Source organism: Nannospalax galili, unplaced genomic scaffold, assembly GCF_000622305.1.
Source record: "Nannospalax galili isolate Female #2095 unplaced genomic scaffold, S.galili_v1.0 scaffold1154, whole genome shotgun sequence".
NCBI classification, from domain to species: domain Eukaryota; kingdom Metazoa; phylum Chordata; class Mammalia; order Rodentia; family Spalacidae; genus Nannospalax; species Nannospalax galili.
The window spans coordinates 345,828-366,436 of NW_008335437.1; the positions used below are offsets into that span (position 1 = coordinate 345,828).

General features: G+C 45.3%; 1 protein-coding gene across 4 annotated transcripts in view; it reads left to right on the plus strand.

Moving 5' to 3' along the window:
* Positions 1-20,609, plus strand: part of Tenm2 (teneurin transmembrane protein 2) — a 307,755-nt gene that overhangs the window by 270,937 nt on the left and 16,209 nt on the right. For all 4 annotated transcript variants that reach the window (XM_029562084.1, XM_029562085.1, XM_029562086.1 and 1 more), the window contains 4 exons: positions 840-994; positions 2,681-3,555; positions 9,018-9,193; positions 10,807-11,042. In XM_029562084.1, the coding sequence (XP_029417944.1) occupies positions 840-994; positions 2,681-3,555; positions 9,018-9,193; positions 10,807-11,042 (1,442 nt within the window). The remainder of the gene's footprint in view (positions 1-839; positions 995-2,680; positions 3,556-9,017; positions 9,194-10,806; positions 11,043-20,609) is intronic.

A 20,609-nucleotide genomic window follows, 5' to 3' on the forward strand; every position in this document is an offset into this window, starting at 1 on the left:
TGTCTTCTCACTCCTTCCCCCTCCTTCTCTCTCTCTCTCCCTCTCTCTCTCTCTCTCTCTCTCATAGAGAATGGGGATAATTTCCATGATTCCAAGCCTGGGGAGTTCTTGGAATGGATTGGTCTCTATTTGAAAGGACTAAAGATGTTTGTGATTAAGGAGCAATCATCTGAGGGTCTAATTCCTGTTAGCATTTTTAGCTACTGTGCAGGCAGCCTGCAGCATGGATTAAGGATGCCAAGCCTTGTGCTTGGGCACTGAAACGAAAATGCAAAAGAAATAGAAGCTGCAGTCTGTGTCTTATCAGCCCTGACTTGACAGGGAAACACTAGTCCCCCGGGGCACTGGAGTGCTGATTGGAGTCAAGGCTAATTGGGAATTCTTCCTGGAGGATACTTTTTGAATTGGGAGTTTGTGACTGAAAGAATCATTGTTTCTCAGCTTCATTGTCACAATCAGTTGAGAAGGGTATTTGGGTAATTTACTACCGATCATTTTTCACAGCAATGAACTTTGGAAATAACTTGTTTTCTGAAGGGCGCAGATGCAGTTATTTCCTCATTGACTTGCAGCCCTGGTTCCTCTGTGGTTCAAGGTGCTGTCATTGGTTGGAGGGAAGTGGGTGGAGACACTGACACCCTGACAAGTGTGTGTATCAGAGCCCAGTGCCTATAAGAAAGGATTTTCCTTGAAAGGGCCAAGAACTACTGTTCTGAGTATGCCAACCCTTCCCATTGAGGATCCTGGTCCAGCACAGCGTGCTCAGAAGAGCATCCCCATCTCCTCCCCACAAGCCATCCCCCTGCCCAAGAGACACATCTCCATGCTTCCTTCCCCAGGTATTGCAGTGGACAAGAACGGGCTCATGTACTTCGTTGATGCCACCATGATACGGAAGGTCGACCAAAATGGAATTATCTCCACTCTGCTGGGCTCCAATGACCTCACAGCTGTGCGGCCACTGAGCTGTGACTCCAGCATGGACGTGGCCCAGGTGGGACTCTTTATTTCTCATCTTTAACCCAATCCTAGATCTTAGACTGAAGTTCCCAACTGTGCCTGTGTGAATTGGGGGCATGAGATACGGACACTGATGGTAGCTGGTTTAGACAAGAGCTGAGGTGAATTAGACTTAAAGATGGAAGATGAAGAACAGGAACAAGAGGGGGTAAGGAGAGAGAGAGAGAGAGAGAGAGAGAGAGAGAGAGAGAGAGAGAGGGAAAGAGAACAGAATAGAACAGAGAGGGCAATTCTACTCTGAGAAGAAAGCTGGTGGTACACTCCAGCCGTGGCAGATTACAGGGTAAGGGTTGCTGTGTAATTACCTCTCTTCTCCGTCATTACCACAGGTTTGAGACTGTATGGTTCAGTATTACATGTCAATCAGAGCTTCCCTGTTAATCTGGAATGATTGCATCTTCACTATATAAACCCTCACTTTATACTATAGTTACCAGAGCAGAATCCTCCTCAATCATCCCCCAAGTGCACGTTTCATTCAGGGCTCTTACAGTGACAGAGAGCACCGGCTCCCTCAAATGTTCAGCATTTGTTCAAACAATCTGAGATGTATTTTCACCTTTCTGCAAGAGTCTTTTCAACCCTTGGTCAACCTCATAAATTTTAGTTCAAATTCCACAACCAACTGGAAACTTGCTATTGAGATTTTTAGTTCAAATTCCACAGAGGAGGAATGTGTTTGACATAGTTCTTTTTTTTTCAATCCTCAAGTTGTAGTTTGATAGCCAGTCTATTCTTTGTCTGTTCTTGGGTTAGAGCCACCTTCTGAGCCACGTAGCTCCTTTTTATAATTTAGACAGCCATGCCTTCTCTAAATAAACACAGCCTTCTTAGGCTCATGGCTTAGGAGGCAGAGTCAAGGTTAGACTGCACTGGTCCCTTGAGTAGTACACTACCTATATAGCCACATATGATAGTTCTGGCCCTGGTTTGCCATCTGAGGCTGAGAAGCAGGGTCATGGGTAGAGCTGGCAGCCTACTCTAGTCAGGGCAGATGAAACTGAAGGAAGGTGTGTTCAATGGTCTCTACTTCTCTATCATTTCTCTGTCATACATAGTCAGCCTGGGCAACAGGTTCAGTGATGAGTGTTCTTAGTGCAGTGTGCTACTTAAAAGCTAGGTCTCAGGACTGGAGAGATGGCTCAGCAGTTAAGAGCACTAGCTGCTCTTGCAGAAGACCTGGGTTCAATTTCCGACACCCACATAGAGGCTATCAACTATCCATAACTCCAGTTCTGGGAAATCTGACACCCTCTTCGGACCTCCATGGGCCATGTACGTACATGCAGGCATTACACTCATACACATAATATAAAAATAATCAATAAAGTATTTTTAAGTTAAATCCTTTTTCCTAAATGCATAAAATCAATAGATTAGAGGCTATTCTTTAAAATACCATGTCAGCAGGGCTAGAGAGATGGCTCAGTGGTTAAGAATACTGGCTACTCTTGCAGAGGACTGGGGTTCAATTCCCAGTACCCACATGATGGCTAACAGCTGTCCGTAACTCCAGTTCCAGGGAATCCAATGCCCTCTTCTGTCCTCCATGGGCATTACACAGCACAGGTGTACTTACATACATGCAGACAATACACTCATACACATAAAGTAAAAATAGTAAATAAAATATTACAATAAAATATCATGTCATGTACAGGTTCGCCTGGAGTGGCCAACAGACCTTGCCGTCAACCCCATGGACAATTCCCTCTACGTTCTGGAGAACAATGTCATCCTTAGAATCACTGAGAACCACCAGGTCAGCATCATCGCAGGAAGGCCCATGCACTGCCAGGTTCCCGGCATTGACTACTCACTCAGCAAGCTTGCCATCCACTCTGCTCTGGAGTCAGCCAGCGCTATCGCCATTTCTCACACTGGAGTACTCTACATCACCGAGACAGACGAGAAGAAGATCAACCGCCTACGCCAGGTCACCACCAATGGAGAGATCTGCCTCTTAGCTGGGGCAGCCTCAGACTGCGACTGCAAAAATGATGTCAATTGCATCTGTTACTCAGGAGATGATGCCTATGCCACCGATGCCATCTTGAACTCTCCATCTTCCTTAGCTGTGGCTCCAGATGGTACAATCTACATTGCAGACCTTGGGAATATTCGGATCAGAGCAGTCAGCAAGAATAAACCCATTCTTAATGCATTCAACCAGTATGAGGCTGCGTCTCCTGGAGAGCAGGAGTTGTATGTGTTCAACGCCGATGGCATCCATCAGTATACCATGAGCCTGGTGACAGGGGAGTACTTGTACAATTTCACATATAGTACTGACAACGATGTCACTGAGTTGATTGACAATAATGGAAATTCCCTCAAGATCCGTCGGGACAGCAGTGGCATGCCACGCCACCTGCTCATGCCAGATAGTCAGATCATCACCCTTACCGTGGGCACCAATGGAGGCCTCAAAGTCGTGTCCACACAGAGCCTGGAGCTTGGCCTCATGACTTATGATGGGAACACTGGACTCCTAGCCACCAAGAGTGATGAAACTGGATGGACAACTTTCTATGAGTAAGTGGGTTTGTAAACTTTAGTCTCTTTAGAGCCCTCCCCTATGCTAGCTGGCATCCAGATGGGCCATTCTCACTGCTTTTAAAATTGCCTAGTCACGTCCTCTTCCTAACTTTAATGACTTCTCATAGCCTCAAGATATTCATGTCCCTTCTCCAGACTCCTAAATGACTTGCTCTATTGGGCCTCTGATATTGAGCATCCTCCCTGGTAGCATTGGGAATTCCCGTTGTCTGTTTGCCGCTCAAATTTCAGGATATTGGACACGCACAGCACCTGGGAGATAAAGTGCTGATTAGCCCCGCTGATTATTCATGCTTGCCATGGGTGCGGAAATTAGAACCTAAGAGGCAGGGTCCCAGCGGGGCTCCTGTAATTTACCAATAGGTCCAGCAACACACTTGATTGCACAGACAGGTAGATAAACTCTGAATTTCCTCCTTAGTAGAAGCAGATCAATACAGATAAAGTGCTAGGTATATTAAAAGATGTGAGGGCTGGTCATATTTCCCCTAACAATTATCTCATACTTTTAATAGTCCTGCCATTTGTTTTGCCAAAAAGCTGCTTTCCCTAGCTCCTGCTGCAGCGTTGGTCAAACAACCTGCCGCCTCAGGTATTAACCTAAGAGCTGCCGCTCGCTCGGAGGAGGCTGCTAAGCGTAAGTCCCCAGCGACCAGCTGGAAACTGAATGGAATTTACCAGCCTCTGGCTCTCCATAGTAGTGGAGGAGCATTATGTGTTTGGAGCCCTGGCTTGCTTTCTGTCTCGATGTTGCTGCCACGGAGAATTTAGTTAAGTTAGGGAGAGGATGGCGCAGAAAGAAAGATGGGGGACAAGAGAAAGAACAGAAGACTTCATTGTTGATCGCCCTTAAATCTAGGACTGTTCACTTCCTGTTTGTCCAATGTCGGTGGGCTTGGGGGAATGCAAAGGAAGCTGTCGCCACCTGCTGACTGCATTGCAGAATTGCATGCCCTGGTTAGGGCGTCCCTCTTTGGGGGAAAGCTCTGTTCTCGGATTTTTGAGCAGCCTCGCATCCTTCAAGGCTCTAGGACTTGATCATATTTCAAAGGCCAGCAAACTTTCCCCATCAGGAAGCCATCAATATGTCACCTGGCAGGTTAAGGTTATGCTGTAACCCAGACACCTGCTGGATGCTCATCTTCCCTCTGGCAGTTTCGCTAAAAGACCCAGTGCACTTAGAAAATAGGAGTTAAGTTACCCGAATGAGGAGGAAAAAATGGCCGTTAGGGGGGCCCACCAGAATTAGGACTGAGTTGGGGTCCAGTTCCACAGCTCAGACGTAGGGGTCTATAGACATGAGCTCTGAGTAGGGGAATTTCCTAACAAAGGTCCCTAGTTTGATGAAAATAAACACATGATTCATTAGTTTCTTGTGTCTGTTCAGAAGTTACACTGACACTGAATCATATTCTCTCTCTCTCTCTCTCTCTCTCTCTCTCTCTCTCTCTCTCTCATCTTTTTGAGACAGGGTCTCCCTGTAGTGGGGCTGACTTGGAACTCACTGTGTAGCCCAGGCTGGCCTTGAACTCACAGAGATCTGCCTGCCTCTGCTTCCCAAGTTCTGGGATTAAAGGCATGTCCCACCATGCTGGGCCCACATTTTCTCTTTTTAATTTTAATTTTGATAAGCTATGGAATGTGAGTAGATACAGTGATCCCAAATTCTCCTCGTGGATACAGTTTTCTCAGCCTTCCCAAAAGCTGAAACATTCCTTTGGTTTGTAATTTTGTTAAACACAGTCAGAAAGTTGCCAGTTTACCACACAGACACGAGCTACACTTCCTGCCAGGGCTCTGAAGTCCAGGATAACACTACACATTGACAGTCCAGACAGAGGAGTTAACAGAAATGAAGACAACCACACAGATGGTCTGTGCTTCAGTGAGAGCCTCCCCCAGTTCCAGAAAATTCTAGAAAGCCCAGCCTTGGAATTAAAATTTCCCCCAGATGTAGGTCGTTGGGCCTATCTCAGGCAAGGTCTACCCTAGAGGGAATAGTAGATTTCATGGCCTTCCCTGGGAGACAGTTGAGCTTACCAGGAAGCTCCTGAGCCGTGGCATCAGGAAGGCAGGGCTGTGGATGCCAGTTCTGCCACATACTCACTGGTTGGCCTTGGACAAGTTTCTCAACCTCTCTGAAGCTCATTATCTACATTTATTAGTTAGGGATGGAAATACCAACTTCCCAAGGGTCATGATAATTCATTGAGGTAGTACATCTTTAGAAGTCAGCAAGGCCATTGGTATTTAGAAGTTCAACAAAGTCTAGATACCAACAGGACTTGAGGGAAGTAATTAAACATACCTCAGTCCCATCCCTCCCTGCATAAAGGTGGATACAGGAGTCAGACAGGAACTTACTTTGGAACAGCAGAATTAAGGGTGTAGTTTGCATAGTCGTTCTTCTTAGTGTCTAGCTTTGAATGTGTCCTGTTCTCTTCCCACCCCCAGTTCTGTGGGTCCCTGTCTTCTGTAGGACCAGAGTCTACCTTCGCAAACTGGAGCCCAGATGTACAAAAATGTACCCAACTTAAGGTCAGGCCCTCCAAAAGAGAGAAGGTGTAATGAGCTCTCCAGTTATGGTCAGCTATCCCCAGTCCAGCCAGGGAAAGGAACAGGAGGCAGAAGGTTAACTTCTGGAGAGAGGTTCAACAGTCAAGATACAGAAGGAGCAGGCACTGCAGTTCCCCAGGCTGGAATGGGACCCAATGGAGAGTGCTGCCTTTCTCTATCTGGAAGGTGGTTTAGAGAGAGCTGGTCAGAAATGGAGATGTGGAAATGGCCTTTGGGAATCCTGTCCTGCCTGCCACACTCCCAGAGTAGGGAAAAGCAGCCTTGGTTTGTTTTTGCCCCTCCGTCTGGCATGAAGCATAGATTTTTGTCCATTGTATGCCCATGTACATCTCTAGTGCCTTAACCAGCACTTCACACGTAAGAGGTGCTTGTCGAATGTGTGACTAAACAAGTCAAAGGCAGCCTCCAGCCCCACAGCTCCAAAGGCCCTCTCAGGACCACTGAGTTAGCACTAAAACACCATCATCACTGGTGTTCACAGCGCTGGGTCCGGAGTGCAGAGGTTTCTGCAAAGAGCTGAATCTGAAGATCCATAGGGAGAGCAAGCAAAGACATGGGCAGCTGTACCTCTGAAAATATAGGAACATGCTTTTCTCCTTGAGGCCTTTGAGATGCCCGCCCCTTCCCTGCTGCTTCCCCTGAAGTGGAGACTGTTTCCTCTTCAGCTCTCAGAGGAGGGACAGATGACAGCCTGCTCACTACAGGTATCCTAGATACTACAGAGCACTGGTCTTCAAGTCCTGCCCAGGTTCCAGAGAACACATTCTTTTTTTTTATTATTTTTATTTTATGTGTATGCATGTATTGCCTGCATGTAAGTAAGTGCACCCATGTCCTGCAATGCCCATGGCTGACCGAAGAGGCTGTCAGATCCCCTGGAACTGGAGTTATAGACAGTTGTTAGCTGCCATGTGGGTGCTGGGATTTGAACCTGGGTCTTCTGCAAGAACAACCAGTGTTCTTAACCACTGAGCCATCTCTCCAGCCCCGGAGAACACATTCTTAATGCTCCCTGTGCAGTAGGTCTCCACTGCTGAGCACTATGCTAGATACCCAGAGCCTATCGTTGCTTCACTTTCATTTTTGAATATTTTTTTTGCTTCCAAAATGTGAAAGAAAGTCATACTGATTTCAAACAAGTCCTAAACTATGGCAACAATCGAAGAAGAAAAGAAAAATTAGTCAAAATTACACACAGAAAAACCACCACAAATATTTAAATGTCTGTCTCTTTTCAGAGAATCTGGGCTACGTGTAAAAATGCGTAAGCTAGAAAGGGAATATCCCTGTTCTTTGTCTTTTCTGCTCAGTTTGTTCTCTCTCTCTCTCTCTCTCTCTCTCTCTCTCTCTCTCTCAGTGTGTATGTGTAAAAAATAACCAGTCGTGGTGGCACACACCTTTACTCTCAGTACTTGGGAGGCAGAGGCAAGTGGATCTTTGTGAGAGCAAGACCAACCTGGTCTACATAGCAAGTTCCAGACCAGCCAAGGCTACATAATAAGATCCTGTCTCAAAAAAGTAAATAAATAAGCATGGCGTGGTGGCACATGCCTTTAATCCTAGCACTTGGGAGGCAGAGGCAGGCAGATCTCTGTAAGATTGAGGCCAGCCTTGTCTACTTAACAAGTTCCAGACCAGCTGGGGGACCTGTCTCAAAAAAACAAAAAGTAAAATAAAATAAATAATATTTTTAAATAAATAATAATCTACACCATTAATTTTGACAACTGCCTAGGTTTTAGCTTGATGTATATAATATTTATGTATTTAATGGATTTTTTTATCACTGAACCTGTAGCTTAGTTCTAAGTTGTCATTATTGTAAACAGCATCTTTGGATACCCCCCTCCATCTGCGTAGGAAAGAAACAGAGGAATTCCCTTTGACTTAGAAGGCCAGGGTCCCCTCCCTGGTTACAGCACAAAGCCTCTGCAGGAAGGTGTTACCTGTGTCCCTCATTGCCCAGAGCCCTAGGCAAGTGATGGGACAGAGACAAGCAGCTGACTCCAGCTCACTAAGCTTCCAGTCACCCTTACCACCTATCCCACACACAACATAATATCCACAGAACTTGATCATTTCCTCCCTCTCCAGAAACAAAAGTTCTCAGATCACTTCAAGACTGAGCCAAGTCTACATCCAAGAACAGTTTCTCATCCCTTTTGGTTTTTAATAGCCACGCACACTCAGCAACAAGGTCAAGCCGCAGGAACTTCCCCCATGCTTCTGCACAGGGCTCCCCTACTCAGGACCTCCTACTCACATGCTATACCATCTGTGGGACCTATCACTCAGAACCCGCCAACTGAGTCCCTCTTCCCAGACCAGAGGGATATAAAGGTCCAGCTGACTTTTGAGAGGCCTACAAGGTGACGGGTAGAATGAGGTTGTACCCCTGTGGACAACTAGGGCTTAGATGGCCTCAAATGCCAGATTTTGATTGAATTGAATAGCCAACAGGAAAAAGAGTGGTTTGCTCAGCAGAGTCAAGACCCGATAAAGCTGATGTTTGGGGAGCATTGATTTTGGTGGCTCTGTGAAACATAAAGAATAGAAGATGCTTAGAAATAGCTCTTTCTACTAGGAAGGTATAATTAAGCATACTTTGGTTGGGATCAGGGGACAGGTTTCCACTAAGATGAAGCCAGTTATGTCAGTGGGCACCAGAAAGCAACAGCACTCTACTTCAGGCAGGTTGAGGTTTGAATTATAACAGGGGTTTGCTGTGGTACAGCACCCAGTGACCCCACTTTCCAGGCTCCCTTTCTCTGCCCCATGGGTCTGAGCTGCCTGTGGTTCTGAATGTGAGGGAAACTTCAGCTCTACTGACTATGCTTCCAACCACTGTTTCTTCCCTCCAGCTATGATCACGAGGGCCGGCTGACCAATGTGACACGGCCCACAGGGGTGGTGACCAGTCTGCACCGGGAGATGGAGAAATCCATCACCATTGACATTGAGAACTCCAACCGTGATGATGACGTTACTGTGATCACCAACCTCTCTTCAGTGGAGGCCTCCTACACAGTAGTACAAGGTGAGCCCCAACTCAATGCCCCTCTACCCCAAGCACATCACCAACTCCAGAGTCAGTCAAGCCCAGAGGTGAGCACCACCACCTCACCTAAGAGGACTTCTGAACACCCAGAGCATTTCTCTTCCTTCTGCCTTATTCAAATTTCCACAGCAAACCAACTGTACAAGAAGACTGTCTTATAAAAAAGAAAACAGAAGAATAAAAATCACCCAGTACAGGGAAATGTCATACCCTACCATCAAATATCCAGATATTTGGGGAAATCTACATATCTGAAAATGCTTGTTTCTTCTCCACACATTCTTCCCAAGTCTTATTTTTCTATTGCCCTTACTCTTTAAAGATCCAACCTGTGTTGTTATGTTGTTATCTTCTCAAGGACTGCTTATTCTCAGGGCCACCACTGGATTTCGGGTTCATTATTTCATTCCGATTCTCTCTGAGTTCATTGCCCTGGAATCCAAGCATTAAGCAATCTCTCACCAGACAAGGATTCCCCCGTGGTCTCTGACCACCCGTGATTATTGTTGTATGCAGTCCAGAGCGGGCACAGGGGCTGGCAAGAAACCACATTGTGCGGGATTAATTTTTCTTTTAATTAAGATATAATGTTGGTGGGCTAGCCAGTTGTCAGAGGATAAAAGTGTCCTCTCAGTGGATAAATGATGACATTTCTAGACTATTATCTCATGACAGAGCCTGTTTCAATGGCTCTATTTCTGTTCTGCCAGATGATTAATGATGTAGATTCTGTCCATCTGTATGATGGCTAGAGTCACAGAGTGACATGTACACCCTTGCTCACTCCCCCAAAGCCGGCATCTCAGAGGCCAGCCTAGCCTGGCTCCTTCAGCCAGCCGTTCAGGGAGCAGCGTGTCTATAAAACTAGACCCTGACTCACGTTTCCTCCATGGAACTTTTTGATACAGGAAAAGGTCAGAAGTCTGTAGATTCCATTTGAGATGATAAACACACATTCTCAGCACCCACTGTCTCCATCTACCTCACACTGAGTGTCTCCTAAGTTCTTTGCTGACATAGTGCTGCAGCCAACAACGATGGCATAACGAGTGGGAAACTGGCTTTTCTCTTCATTGTGCTGATGAACCCTGAACTTGCTTTGCAGTAGATCTGACCCATGGCTAGACCATCAACCTTGGGTTAGATACTAGGCAAAAGGGGAAGAAAAAAATTGAAGTAGTTTGCTTTTCATTTATTTTTTTCATATAAGCTAAAATATATATGTTAAAGTTCAGGGATTTGATTGACACAAATTGTGTAGACAATAGACATATTTAAATGTTTAAATGTACTATTAATAGTCTTCAGTGAGTAAAAGAAAAGTATCACGGCATAATTATTTCTAGACTGCCACATATTAATAATGTTTTTCTTCCCTTGGATCAGTAGCATCTCACTACTCACCTTCCTATTGTGTGAATGTGTGTGTGTGTGTGTGTGTGTGTGTGTGTGTGTGTGCTAATTGAAGGCAACCTCAGACTGACAGCTGCAGAGTACCATGGAAACCTGCAAAAATAGGGGTTCTATTCTCTCCTGACTAATTGAGTGGATAATTTCTCTTCCCATCCCCACCCTCACGTACGTTCTTCCAGATCAAGTGAGAAACAGCTACCAACTCTGCAATAATGGGACCCTGAGGGTAATGTACGCCAATGGTATGGGTGTCAGCTTCCACAGTGAGCCCCACGTCCTGGCGGGCACCATCACCCCCACCATTGGGCGCTGCAACATTTCACTGCCCATGGAGAATGGCCTGAACTCCATTGAGTGGCGCCTGAGGAAGGAGCAGATTAAAGGCAAAGTCACCATCTTTGGCAGGAAGCTCCGGGTAAGTTCCACTCCCATCCCTGCCAGAGTGAAAGGGCACAGGCCCTCTCCTCATACCACAGAGGAGAATGCCCCAGCTGCTAAACCTCTAGGATTCAGTTTCTACCTTTAAAAGGTAGGAGATGTATCTCTCTGGATATAAAAAATATCCCTGCGTTTCCTGAGAGTGAAGTGGGCAGCCGTCTGCTATGGATTCATAGTGTGCTGCAGCTGGAGAGAGCCTTGGCTTCCTCTTCACACCTGCCGACTTCTCCCTTAGTTTTCCCTCTCTGGGCAGTTCAACAAGTGAGTCGGGGCTGGTGCCTACTGTGTGCTTGGTAATTTTCTAAATTCGAGAAGAACAAATGTGAAGTTTGTTCTTTACACTGAAGGAGTGACGGTCTTTTAGAACATGCAGACACAGGATGATCACAGGGTATGCGAAAAGAAGAAGTCACCTAGCCTGAAGGGTCAGGGGGTGTCCCAAGAAGAAGTAACAAGCAAACTGCACCAGAAAGTTTGGACCAATCCTAACTTCCTCATGCTAGGCAACTTACATCTTTTTTTTTTTTTTTTTTTTTTTGGCCTTTTTGAAGGAGGGTCTCTCTGTAGCCCCAGCTGTCCTGGAACTCACTATGTAGACCAGGCTGGCCTTGAACTCACAGAGATCCTCCTGCCTCTGCCTCCCAAGTGCTGGGACTACAGGCATGCGGCCACTACGCCCAGCTTATTTTTTATTTTTTATGTGTATGACTGTATTGCCTGCACGTATAGAATTGCACCCATGTCATGCAGTGCCTGAGGAGGTCAGAAAAGGGTGTCAGATCCCCTGGAACTGGAGTTACTGGAGGGTTGTTCGCTACTATGTGGGCGCTGCGATTCAAACCTGGTTCCTCTGCAAGAGCAGCCAGTGTTCTTAACCACTGGGCCATCTCTCCAGTCCCGTAACTTTCATCTTTTAAAAGCTAAAAGAAAGTGCTTACTGGGGACATCCATGCTGCAGGCCCTAAGTTAAATACTTTATTTGTATTACTGTAATCTTTTCATTAGCCTGGTGAGATTGTTACTATCACTCTCATTTTTCAGATGAGAAGCAGAGATTCAAGGATGCAAAGTAACTAAGGACACAATGGTTAGGAAAAGGCCAACCAGCACTTGGCCACCGTTCCATCTCTCTGTCTGGTTCACTAGCGAGTCTTCTTAGCCACTGTCCCATATGGCTTCCCCTTTAGATGCACTGTCACATATACAATCAGAGTACTTGTGGATCCTGCTCCTGTCAGTTATTGTCACCCAGAGCAATCTACTCCTACTGTTGGGCCAATCCTTTTCCCAGGTCAGGAGATGAATCCCAGAAATCCCAATCTTCATCAAATCTAAGACATTCTTACTGAGCACTAACTATGAGCCAGGCCCTGTGCTGGACACTTATGGTAGATGACACACAAACAGAGGTCAAACTTCCCTAATGCTTCCCTCCAGGGCCAGGGGGCATGAAAGAAAAGATAGACAAGAGGTAAGCTAATAAAGGTCTAAGATAACTGCAGATCAAGACAAGCACTAGACAGTCAACCACAGAACGAGGCAAAGTTGAAACAATGCTTTGGAATCCCTCAGGGTAGAAGACTGAGCACCTGCAAAACTTGGGTCATAACTTTTGAAATCCAGCCAGCCAGGTGACCTCCCTGCAGAGCCAGGCCACTGTATATTAAGATTCTGTCTTTGTCTGGCTGGAGTTTAATTCTCCACATTAGGTTATCAGCAGTCTCCCATGTTTTTCCTCCTTTGCTGGTATCTGCAGAGTTGCAAGCTGCAGTATCTTCCTAAAGACAAAAATGGAATGAGATTAGTAGCTAAATCCTTAATGACTGGATTTCAGGGCTGTGTAATTGATTTTTGATATGCTGCACTGTAGAAGTTGATTATAAGTAGTAATCGTGCCTTTTCTCTGATAAATCAGTTATGCATTTTGACTAAGTTTTCAAAATAAAGATAAATGTGGTCCTAAAATAAAATGGCGATAATCCCAACTCTGAATATTAAAATTCTTAATAATGGTACTTGTGATAATTAGCAGAAGTTAGGCACGCAAGTCTTATAACTGAATTTCTGCCAGGGTTAGACTTGCTGGCATCATGTTTATGCAAATCAAAACACAGTTTTATCTATCAACACCTCAACATTTAATTGTCTGGTGTTCGTTCCTGTAACAATAATCACATATCCATTTAGCTCTCTTAAATGAAAATCACTATGAGATTATAACAGGTTGAGTGGACTGAAAATGTAATTTGAAAATGAGGGAGAAAGCCTGGAATTTATTTGCATCTCATTTATTTTAATTCAGTTCATAAACTGTTTAGTGAATGAAATAAAAGAAACTCCTAGAAACTGCAGGGGAGCCATTGGAAGAAGGTGTAGGGGCGATACTGAGTCCACTGTGGATTCCGGGGCCTTGGTGTGGCCTTTCCCTCCCTGTGTTTCATGAACCCCTGGCAGGAAGTTTGTAGCCCTTAAACTTGTGACATCTGTTGACACCCATGACAAGCAGGCTGTCTTGGTCCCTGGTAATCTGGACTTCTCTCCCTGTCCCTGTCCCTACCAACTCTTTTCACTCTTTTTCCATCATCACACAGGGCTACAACATCTTTGATCTATTCAGTGAAATGAGTTTATCAAGTGCCCACTGTTTGTCTAGCACCATGGAATGTGTAGATTAGAGAGGGAGAAAAGCGTGTCCTTCTACCAAGGAGCTTACAGTCTAATGATGAAGACATTGTGAGCAGTGCAATGCAAGCCAATACCACAAGTAAAGGATCATGTATTGTTTCAGTCAGGAGTGGGTAGTCTATGGCCAGGTAACAAACAGGCCCTGAAGTTTCAGAAGCTTAACACAGCACAGTCCAAATGAGCCATGCAGCACTTAATGATGACTAGACCCATTTGCTCCATTGTGGAATCCTGCCACATCAAACAAATGGCTCCCAAGACCCCCGTGGAAGAGGAAGAGCATTTAAATACTTCAAGGGAACCTGGGGACGTGGTCTGAATGTAGGACACATCACCTCCGCTCGCCCAGGAGAGAATGGTTTGGTAACTGCCACCTAACCATAAGGAAGCTTGGAAAAATGACTTTTCTGACTGTCGGAGAGATGAAAGAAGATTTAGGGAACCCAAATTAGGCATAGGGTTAACAAGAGACAAGAAAGGGATTCAGAGGAGACTTAACCAGGCAAAGATACAGGAAAGGGATGACCAGACAGAGAGTGACTACAAGAAGGCCAGAAAGGGGTGGCAGTTCAGAAAGCTTTCAGAAATTCTCAACGTTAGAGAGGTGATGTGTGGTGGTGAAGCCCATTGGCCCAAGCTGTGTGGAAGGAAATATCATGCTAGACCAGTATTTATCCTAAGAACCATGGGGAGCTGTCCCAGGGCTTAATTAGCAGAGTGATGTGTGGGGACACTTGGCATTAGAAAAATCTCTCCAGCTTCCCTGGGTGCAGAGGAAGACAGACTACAAGATAGATGAGACCAGGCAGGAGGACAGGGACAGCTCAGAGCTACTGAGGTAATACAAACTAGAAACTAGCCTCGTCAGGGGAAAGAAAGAGAGAAGAGGGAGAGGCTTGAGGAAATTGCAATATGCATGATTACTAGGATTGGCAGCACGCCTGGCTGCTGTGTGGTACTGGCTTCCAAGGGGCCTTCCATGTGATCATGTAGACCAGGAAGCTGTGCCACCCTCCATACTCTGGGCTAGATGATGGAGAGGCTGGTGCTGAAAGCCAAAGCAGACGTGGGAGGCTATGAGGCCTTCCGGAACTGGAAGGAAGTTGAAAATGTAGCTGTAGCCAGCACAGTGTGATGGCAGCTGTGGCATGGGTTGCTCCCTCAGGACAGTATTTGGAGTGAGTCTAGGGGTAGGATGGCATCTGGCAATGTCACACACTGAAGCAGATGGTCTAGTCTCTCCCCAGCACTGGACAACTAGAAGTCTGGCCACTTGGAGGTATGAGGCCAGGATCTGAGTGGCCATGTGTTGAGAGAAGACCAAAATGCCCGGTAAAGAACCTTCCTCCAACAGAACTATGCCCACCCTGAAGTTCTAACCCACCCTGGCAGCCTGTCTCGTCAGTCTTCCAAAGGAGTCACGTCTTAGCCAATGAAAACGCCAGACATTCTTCCTTTCAGGCTGGGAATACGTAGGATGAAGGCGCTAAGTACACACAAAATTTGAAAGGTTGGTCTCCCCAGGGTCAGACTAGGACAAAGTTTCATCAGGTCCCCAAAGACTTGTCTCTTGAAAGAGTCCTTCCCATCACTGCCCTCCACTCCTCTCTCTAATCCTTCTGACAGCTCCATGAGGACAAAGACCATGTCCCTGTCACTATAGCACTAACAACAAATACCTCATAGGAATGTGTGAACAGGACCTCTTTAGGCTCTGCCTCGTGGGTGCTTAGCATGTAAATTCTCTTCTACCCCAAGAAGGTAAACATTCACAAGCACATGCCCAGCATCTGCCCAGCATCTTTCTAGGCAAAGCACATTTAAGCTAGCCTGATGTGAAGGGGAGTGCATTGTCTCACCCAGCGGGCCACCACGAGGAAAGATATGGCCCTAAAGACTCCCAGCTGTCATCAGGTTGACATCCTTCTCCTCTCTCTTCCTCACAGTCCCCTCCATCTCCCAGCAGTGTTTTTCTGTGGTTGGCCTAATTTTCTCCCACCGTAGGCTGGGACTCTCTTCTCATTGAGGGTCAGGGAAAAAAACTTACATCATCTCAGCTTAGTGAACCCAGCGAAAAGAAACAGAATCTCTATTTTTAAAATAATAAAACATACCGGGACTGGAGAGATGGTTCAGTGGCTAATATATACATTTTGCAGAAGACCTGGGTTGAGTTCCCAGCACCCACATCAAGTGACTAATAACTGCCTGTAACTCCAGTTCCAAGAGACCTGACAATATCTTCTTACCTCCATGGGCAGCTACACGTATGTGGTACACATAGACTCATACAGATACATACACATACACATAAATTTAAAAATAAATCCATGATTAGTCTGGCATAGGTAGCGTTCACATCCCTGAGGCAATCACTGGTCAGGGAAATGGAGACCCTGTGATCATATGTCCAAACCTGACTCTTGTAAGGAAATTCATAGTAAATCACGTCAACTGAGAAAGGATGGGAGGAAAAGAGAAAGATGCTAAGACATGAAAAAACACAAAGCTGGGGGCTAGAGAGATGGCTTAGCAGTTAAGAGCACTGACAGCCCCTGAAGAGGACCCAGATTCGATTCCCAGCACCCACATGGTGGCTAACAACTGTCCGTAACTCCAGTTCCAGGGGCTCCAATACCCTTTTCTGACCTCCAAGGGCTTTGCATGACATGGGTGCACTTACATGCATGCAGGCAATACACTCATACACATAAAATAAATACAATAAAAGTCAACTATCTTTTTAAAAACACAAATCTGAGGGCTGGAGAGATGGCTCAGCAGTTAAGAGCACTGATTGCTCTTGCAGAGGACCTGGGTTTGATTCCTAGCATCCACACGGTGGCTATGAACCATCCTTAACACCAGTTCCAGGGGAATCCAAAGCCCTCTTCTGACCTCCGCTGTGTTGCACAATATAGATGCACTCACATACATGCAGGCAATACACTCATACACATAAAATAAAATACTTTAAAAAACACAAAGCTAATCTACTGTGTTCCCCATGCCTCCAAAACTGGCCACAAAGCAAACCATGGGCCCCCTCAACCACCCAGCAAGTTCATCTCCTAGGCTTTTGGGAGAGGGGACTGTAAATGATCCCTTCTACTTGTCTGAGTCTCTCTAAAAAGGAGGGCATTATAACACTAGGGTATTTCTCCCTGATTGTGATTTACATAGAGATTACAAAAGCAAGAAACAGCTACATGTGAGGGTAGCAGAACAAAAGAAAAATTGCTTCCAAGATAATCTTCCATTGCGATATTGGTATTAGTATGTTAGTGTTCCAAGATGAAGTGGGAGTCCATCATTTTGTTTGGTTTCCATATAATTAATATGACATCACAGTTACACACTGGCACACGTTACTTTTACTTATGTAGCAGATCACAGTATCACGGGTGCAAAGTAGGGGCTGGTGTACATGTGTGCGTGTGATCACATGGTCCTGAACTCTGTGCTGTGTGGGTCCCACCCAGGCAGATCTGTCAACATTCATGTGTCATCTGCAAAGCCTGGGTTCTATCCTTCATACATCCATTCTTCATCTGCCTCCTGTTTTCTTTTTCCGATATCCACAGCAGTCTTGACACTGTACTAGCCTCTTGGTGTGTATTAGTGACCAAAACAGACAAGACCCTGCATGACCTTGTATGCATAGCTTGTGCATACATACAGCAATTCACCACCTTGAATATTAGCTTACATGATATATAATTAGAAAGGCAAGCCTCTGCATGCCCATTAAACTATGGATTCCTTGGACCGACAGTACTTTTACATTTGGACAAACTTACTGTTTGGTTAAACTCTGTTGTTGTGGCTGTTGTTGTTGTTTTAAAGATTTATTTTATGGACTGGGCGTGGTAGCACATGCCTTTAATCCCAGCACTCAAGAGGCAGAAGCAGGTGGATCTCTGTAAGATAAAGGCCAGCCTGGTCTACATAGCGAGTTCCACACCAACTGTGGTCATAGGCTAGCTGAGGGAGAGCCACAAGCAAAGCAAAACAAAACAAAAGATTTATTTTTTAATGATATGTAGGGAGCAGGATATGTGCATGTGTGAGTACAGATGCCCTCAGAGTCCAGAAAAGCATGTCAGATTCCCTGGAGCTCGAGTTACAGGTAGTTGTGAGCCATCTGATGTGTATGCTGGTGACTAAACTCAAGTCCTCTGCAAAAGCAATACATACTTTCAACTGCTGAACCATCTCTCCAGCCCCCTGGTTGTTTTTTTAAGACAGGGTCTTGCTAGAGCTTGACCTCAAACTCCCAATCTTCCTGCCTCAGCCTCCGAGTGATGGGATTACAAGCATGCACCACCATTCTAGGCACTAATTGATTGTTTAGGATGATGTGCAGAAAAGAAAAAGAAAATCTTCATGGAACTTAAGTGTTGGCAACGCAATAATGGAATAAATGTGAAAATAATACCAAGAAACCGTGGTGGTACTATGAAGAAAACCCTACAGTATGAATGGGGAATATATGATTTTTATTTATTTTCTGTGTATATGACTGTTTTGCCTGCATGGATGTGTGTGCAGTGCCCATGGAGGGCTGCAGAGGGCACTGAATCCCCTAGGAACCAAACTCTGGTCCTCTGGAAGAGAAGCTTAACTGCTGAACCGTCACTCCAGCCCCTAAGTGGGAAATATATGATACAAACTAAGGAATGGGTGAATGAATGAATGAATGAATTAATTAATTAATTAATTAATTAATTAATTAATGGGATTTTAAGTCAATGTCATGAAAAGCCACTCCTTTCCACCTCAGCCTGTTAGTTCGAGGCTGGGGGAGGCTTCCAGAATGATTCCAATTGTTCTTTGAAGCAAAGTCTTTTCCAGGTTTGATGCTCACAGATGGCCACAGTCATACTTTATAGTCTTGGTTTCCTATAGTAGCATTTAACAAAGGCCTTTTGTGTGTGGGTGTGTGTGTGTGTGTGTGTGTGTGTGTGTGTGTGTGTGGTCTTTTTGAGAAGGGTCTCCCTGTAGCCCCAGCTGTCCTAGATTCACCATGGAGACCAAGCTGGCCTCGAACTCACAGAGATCCACCTGCCTCTGCTTCCTGAGTGCTGGGATTAAAGGTGTGCGCCACCATGCCTGGCAACAAAGGCCTTTTTTAAAAAATGTCATTTTTTTATGTGTATGAGTGTTTGCCTGCATGTATATATGTGCACCATGACCATGCAATGCCTCAGAAGGCCAGAAGAGGGCATCAGGTCTTTGATGTAACTGCAGTTACAGACTGTTATTAGCTGCCACATGGGTGTTGGCAACTGAACCCAGGTCCTGTGCAAGAGCAGCAAGTGTTCCTTACCACTGAGCTATCTCACCAGCCCCTGATAGCACTTTAGATAGTCAGAGTTGGCAGGGGTCATATAAATGTAACACCACCCCCATAATTTACACATGGTCACAGGGACTCTAACCTGTAGACTCTAATTCTGGGAATTCTAAGATAAAGTACCTACTTCACAGGTTATCACAAATGAGAAACTGAGGCATCATCCTGGAAGAAGTGGCTTTGGAATAACACAGATAATCAGTGTCAAAGCTGTGACTCACTTTCAGAACTCTCCTCTTCCCACCCACACCACCCAAAACAGCAAGTCATCCAAAAATAATGTCGACTGGGGAATCCATTATTTAATGTGTTTACAGAGGCTCGCCCCTCTAATGATGCATTATTTAAGCTAATATTAAATTTATGGCACGTTGTTTTGTCTGCACAAGTGCTGATCCCCTTGTAGTGTGGTGTCTTATTCAGTGGGAGCTGGGGAGAGCTGCTTTTAAGTCCCTGAGGACTGACCCAGAAAGGAAATGAAAATGTCATCTAGCCAGGCTTTTCTTTTGGGTTAGTAATAGCTAAATCTCGAGGGCACTCGCTTTTGCTTTTAAACACTGGAGACTCTCAAGACTCCCCTCATTTGTCTCCTTGGGTTTTTCATACTGGGAGCGAGTAAGGCAAGGGGTTCTTCTGTGTGTCTAGCTGAAATCTGTCCTGCTGTGTTACAGTTCCATTTCCTGGAGGAACCCTAGCACAGTGTAATTTCCTCCATGTTCACACTCCTGTCGTCGCCCCTAGAGCTAAGTTAAAGTCACCAGTGACAAGCCCAGCAGGGCCATTTTGACGACAGCGGTTCCTTTTCTCTGGGTTTTTTACGAGCCTCCCTGTGACAGGCTTGTGCTTGGTGAGATCAAAACGTGCTGGGGGCAAATTCCGCTGGGGAAACTATTTCCCAAGTCTACCCTCCGCAAAAATAAAAACCATGCTAAATAGCTGAGTTTTATTAACTGGGGAAGCTAGGCTGAGGAAAATGCCCGATAATTAAAAATAATGGCTTCCTTACAAACACAAAATTGTATTAATTTAAAAATTGGTTTCTCTATCGCTGAATTCCTGCCGTGCCGGCTGGGAAGGGAATTGTGCTGATCCTGGCAGTGAAAATAATTCAAAATAACTTTTATGTTCTCCAGGAAGCCTCAAGGTTAATTTAAATATTGCGAGACGGGTAATTTAATTCGGAATAAGGAACCGTATGGCTAAATTAAAGCCCCTGCATGTTCTAAACTGGGGGGCAGGCACCCACAGAAAGTCGAGTACTGGGTGGACCCGCCACTGTCTCACACCCCACAGCCCAAGCGCCCCTTTTTTGCAGACGCCGCCTTTAGAATTAAATATTTTGATTAGATTACACAACTGGCCTGAACTCTTTGGCGGGGCTTTCAGTGAATTTATTACATTTAATTATGAGAACAATTGGGCATTTTAATAGAAATTTCACATTTGCAAAGCTAACACCAACCAGTGATTTCAAAATTCCTTTCCTAGGTACTTTGTGGGTTA